At 41.8% G+C, this 5,689-nt stretch overlaps 1 protein-coding gene across 1 annotated transcript; it reads right to left on the reverse strand.

Annotated features, from left to right (window-relative positions):
• On the reverse strand, window positions 1-5,689 carry LOC308122919 (histone-lysine N-methyltransferase EHMT2-like; the record flags this gene model as incomplete). The annotated part of the gene is made up of 11 exons (XM_080485087.1): window positions 1-714; window positions 1,272-1,447; window positions 1,608-1,686; window positions 1,779-1,865; window positions 2,306-2,421; window positions 3,266-3,343; window positions 3,442-3,586; window positions 3,844-4,011; window positions 4,494-4,648; window positions 5,458-5,562; window positions 5,684-5,689. The coding sequence occupies 11 exons, from the start codon at window positions 5,687-5,689 to the stop codon at window positions 534-536; spliced, it is 1,296 nt and encodes a 431-aa protein (XP_080341213.1). The 3' UTR covers window positions 1-533.

Genomic DNA, 5,689 nt, shown 5'->3' on the forward strand with positions numbered 1-5,689 from the left:
CAGATCAACTCACGAGTTATTTTATTACACTACATGTGAAAACAAAGAAATATGTATAAAAAAATAAAGAAGATGAAGCTAAAACCATCATCCAATAACAACACTATCCTTCAAGTCCTTGGAGAGTCCTGCGCTCGCTGACTCATGACTGTTTGTTGGCACAACAGAGAATGTGTCAAATGGATATATGCAAGACCGGTACTTGATGGCACGCTCCTAATGCACAGAGTTTATGCGGAAAGGCATAAGAATATGGTGGGATACAGTAACATTACTGTATGAGGACAATCACAAGACCAGCCTACACTGAGAAAACTGTTAGGTTAAGGCTCATGTCCTCTATCAGAGTGGAAATGATAAAGTAACTTATCAGTTGGCAGTTGTTGGGAATATAGACGACGTCTCAAGTAAACAAAATCAGCACCTTAGATGAGCAAGTGAACTAGATCCCCTTCTCCTCGTCTTGACTTCCTGTTGTTGCGTGTGCATGTGAAACTGAGGAGGCTGACCCAAATGTCCCATGGGTGAGGTTTTCAGGAGTTTCCCAGCATGGCCATCCCACAGTCAGCTCCCGAGTCGGGGCAGGCCTCCAGCCGAGCCAGCCTGCTCTGCTCCAAGGCGATGGCCTCCGCCGAATGCTTGCATTTCTCTGATCCACACTGACAGGTGAAATACTTGCTCTTTATGTCCCAAAACCGGTCTCCGTAGTCGAACCTGAAGACGGACAGAAGATGAGACACAAAGTACAACAGAACTGTAAACAAAGTGCATCTCAGTAACTACAATAATTCATTCAAGCAGTGAATTGTCCATATATCTCAGATTATTGACATCTCAGGCCTTCATGACTTCATCTCATCAATCATTGTAAATATATATATTTTTTATTCAGAGGCCATAATTACCAAATAGAAAATGTAAGAAAGACTTTAATCTTTTAGTTTATATGTTATGAGAGAAAACTTAACATGATAGCATAATGTGCTGCCCCTGTGTCAGATGAAGAACAACTTCCCTCTCGTCTGTCCGTTCAGTTAATGTTTTGTTTTTTTAATTAAGTAGTTTGTGTCCCTTTTCAAACAAAACAATTTAAGAATTACCATTCGCCAAGAAATCTTAATGCTGGAAATTGTGATTGTGTGTCTTTTTGAGCTGTTTAATGCTTTTTGTTTCAGTTTTTTTATTAAATGTTCTAATAAAAGGAATGTAACCGTGGTAATTCAGTGGGAACGTTTTGAAGACTAAAGGTTTAAAGCCTGTGATGGTCTCACCCCAGCTCCTGCCCACTGAGGATGTCTCTGGAGCTGAAGAAAGCGATGCGGGGGAATCGGAGGTCCTGATGCAGCATGAACACGCGTACTGGGATGAGGTTCGGGTCACACAGGTGGTTGATGAAGCGGCTGATGTTGCCATAGTAACGGGCGTCGATGCAGTACACCTCTCCGTCCTACACAGGAAGTGAAAGAGACGGATTCAGATGAACTGGGCACAGCAGAGAGAGGCGACAGCTGAAAACCACTGCTTCGGTTCATGATCAAACTCTTCACCAGCCCAGCCGTTCTGGCGCCAGGGCGAGTGTGTCTGTTTTATCATCACATCTATTTCACCTTGTTGTCCAAGTCAAACAGGTAGGAGTCGTCTTCTCTGACGTCTGCCTCTGCATCAGAGATCAGCTCGCCAACATATCTGTGTAAAGGAGGAAAGGAAGACGTCAAACCGTTCACATGAGCGCAGCTTAATACTGGACAGGTTTTTTGGGTTGTTGTTTTTTTTCTTACTCGCAGATGAAGCTTCCCTGAGGGATGTCCTGCAGAGCTCGGACTCCCCAGCCCATCTTCTCTGTCCTGTAGAGCTGCAGACGAACTCTGCCGGGGAGTGAGGGGAAATCATGACAAGTCAAAAACATTTCACCGTCTCCCTCTCGCGTTCTCTTTTCTTTTCTCTCTCTAGCCTCTTCTCTGCCACTCAGAATGTTTAGCTGCACAATTAAGACACACCACAGAGCAAAAAATCAATGAACAATTAAAGACGATGCAGGGAGATAGAATTAATAGAACTTAGTATGACAGAACAAAAACGGAGAAACGTAGAATAATAAAAGTAATAAATTACAAGTTAAAATGTTTGATTGCAGCAAGAAAAAAACTATAATAACAGATTTCACTTGAGACGAGGGAAAGCGATTATGTGATGAGTACAATGATGTTAGAATCGTAGTGCTTGTACTATTTGTATTGCTATTTGATCCCATTGGGCTCATGCAGCTGCTGTTGGTAGAAAACCACACGTCATGTGACACACGTACTTGATGCCTGCCTGGACGACCCGGTTCTTGCACGATCGATAACAAGAACACGCCATGTTGCACTCAAATATTAGTGGAGGCTCAATTTTGTTGAATTCTTGAAGCAGCCGCTGATCCTGACAACAAAAAAAACCAATATGAGAATAACATCATCTCTTTGGTGAACATTTAATTCTGGTCTTTGGCTTCACTGTTCCCTTAAAATGAACAGTGGAAAAGAGAGAACCTGTTTTCAATTAGTTTGATATGGCTGGTTGTACAGGAGACATATTATTGCTATAAGTGTCTGACCACCCTTTACAGGCAGAGAAAGGCAGGACATTTGTGTAAATAACAAAACACTTCTGCTTTAAATGTTGCATAAATTGACATGAACGGATGCGTTCTGCTCCTTTCGCCTTTAGAAAAGCACCTCTTACTGAAGGTTACTGCGAATATCACCTGATGCATGTTTTAAATTTGTAATCTAATAAAATACGACCCATAAAAAAAATGACAACGGACATATAAGGCTGATGTACCTTTAGCATTTTTTTTTTTCTTTCTTCAATGTGCATAATGCTGTATACTCGACCATGAGAGATGAATAGAATCTCGGATGTCTCAACAACATATTTGACCACTTGCAGGAAATCCTGTGAGGAATATAACCCATTTATGTGAATTATGAATCATAAAATAAATAGGATTTCGGTCCGTTTTTAATGTCTCCTACAGATTTTATGATTCAAAAATAAAACTTAATGGGAATATCTTTTAAATTTTGTGACATTAAATCTTCTGTGGTGAAAATGGACCCCTTTAGAAAATCCCTAGACTTGAAACGTTAATACTTTCAAGTCTAGTAATGACAATGAATAAAGTAATGACTCTAACCAGCAAATGATCTGTATCTGTCTTTTTCCCCCAGCAGGTTTATCTGAGTAACATTGATGGCGTGGCTTTTGAGAAGCTCGTTACCTTGTCATACCAGCAGCGGATGCTGAGCTGTCCACACAGACAGTTACTGGATGAACAGTCGTCCGTGCAGCTGCAGTGCTGAAGACAAGAAGAAGAGAAGAAAAAGCTCCAGCTGCTCTTTCTTTCCTCAAAAAAATCTTTTCTTTGCATGAAAAGTGAAGCCACAATGACATTACCTGTAAGTGTGTGATATTTCGATCTATGTTCATCGCTGAAGTTTCACAGTTCTCTGAAACGTATTTGTAGTCTGAAGGACAGCCCTCGTCGTCCACGGCGTTCACACAGGGAATTGGCACGTTCTCGTAACCCTGAGCGATGTCACTAAGAACAACAGAGTTTCATCAGGGAGAAGATCAAACAACAGAAATGTAAAAAGTGAAGAAAACGTGTTCATACATGATTAATTAGTTTAATTGTATTTCAGCATATCGTGCTGGACAACTCGCTTGTGCCTGATATGGAAAACAGCTGTTTAGTTTTCAGACCATCAGAGCAATTTTATTCACCTTCATCTGATCACGATGGTACTTAGACAAGTTTTATCTAATATTTATAACGTCCTAAGATACTAAACCCACCTGCAGATGATTCTCTCTGTCCGGAGCATGCGATTGGTTATTCCCCGGCGCAGCTTCCTGTTGATCTGAAGTGACACCCACACTGGAGTGTCGGTCCGGGCCAGGGAGAGCGGTGTGTCTCCCTCCCTGTTCATGACGTCTATATCTGCCCCTCTGGACAAAAACAACCTGCAGACAGGAGACAGGGAGGCAAAACACATGTTGAAACTAATCGGATCCGTCATTGTTGAAGTGAACTGTTACCCATGTAGTTCGGGAGGGGCGGCGGGGGGGGGGGGCAAGAACTATTGTGATTGAAAGGCAACCTGTGACACAGGAAGTACCAGCTGAGGCACAGTAAGAACACTTCATGTACACAGAAGTGATAAAAACTTTTTTCCAGGCTTTTCCCTCCATGTATATTTAAGTGTTTTGTGTTTATTCAGATGGCTGGTAGATCAGCTCCTTGTCTTTACTTTAGTTTGTGTGTGTGTGTGTGTGTGTGTGGGGGGGGGGGGGGGGGGGGGTTGGGCAGGTTAAGGGCAGATGCCCTCCTCCATCACTGATTCAGTATCCTTGGTTGATGTTTTTGACTATTTTTATTTGAGATGCTGCTTCTAACTTTTCTTTACACGACTTCAACGTGGCTGTTGTTTGTGATATCGACTTACGTGACGCACTCCAGGTAGCCCTCTCTGGCGGCGATGTGCAGCGGCGTGTCTCCGTGTACGTTCACTGAGGCGAGGGAGCAGCCGGCGTTCAGCACCAGCTCGGCGATATCCACGTTACCGGCGTACGCCGCCCAGTGGAGACACACATTCAGCTCCTGAGGAGGAGAAAGAAATGATGTTCAAAAACCTGTGAGCGTGTTGTTGCTTTGCATCAACGATCACGTACGAACAATAAATTCTACAAACAAATTAAGTTAACGTCAGTTGTGACACTGAAAATAGCTGATAGAATACAATTAACTGTGAACAAACTATACGAACTGTTGAGTTATGATGGATAAATTAAAGTTAGAAACTTAAATTGATTTAAAATGCGGATTTGAAAATCTCTTTATTCTATTATGATTTTGAATTATGTGTCTGAATATTTAATCCAAAGTGATTTTTCTCATTTAATTTTGTCATCAGTGCTTTCTCTCCCATTAAGGTTAAAACTATTTCTGTTCTCTTTTCCTTCTTTAGTTGCCATTCCACACCTGGCCTCTTTACTGTAATTCTTCTTTAATTCGGCTGAGTGGTGCAACTTCCTCAAATCCTTTAGAAATACCATATTTCGGTTTGTTCTCTTGATTCACTTCCTCTAGCATTAGTAAGTTGTTTCTTGTAATTGTATTTAATGTTTTGTTTTGCACACTGTTCAGATGTTTCAGTTCCTAGGTAATGAACACCACAAGTAGAGAAACAACTTGCCTCTTCTCTGGTGGTTGAACTTTGACTCAGGTGAAGAACTCAAATACTGTACATGTTCATCTCACTCAGGATTATTGTTGAAAAAGTTCATTGTTTTGATAGTTATTTCTACTCACATAAGCGTTTACTTTATGAAATCAAAGCAAATGTATCTGGACATTGATGTCTGGGTTAAATTATGAAAACTGGTTTCATCCCGTGTCTCTTCACTGACCTTATCGTTGATGGTGACGTCGGCGCCGCGGTTCAGCAGCGATTTGATCACGTCCACATGTTTGTGCTCCGCGGCCCAGATGATCGGCGTCCAGCCGCCGCTGTCCTGTAACGCGGCGAAAGAAAGACTTCAAACTGACGTTCGAGAACAACAACATCCTCCGACAGACAGATATGATGAACTTTAAACCAGCTGATGATTTGCACTCTTGGGAAATATTTCACACCAGCAT

Source organism: Lipophrys pholis (genome assembly GCF_963383615.2).
Source record: "Lipophrys pholis genome assembly, chromosome: 17".
In the NCBI taxonomy this organism is placed as follows: Eukaryota; Metazoa; Chordata; class Actinopteri; order Blenniiformes; family Blenniidae; genus Lipophrys; species Lipophrys pholis.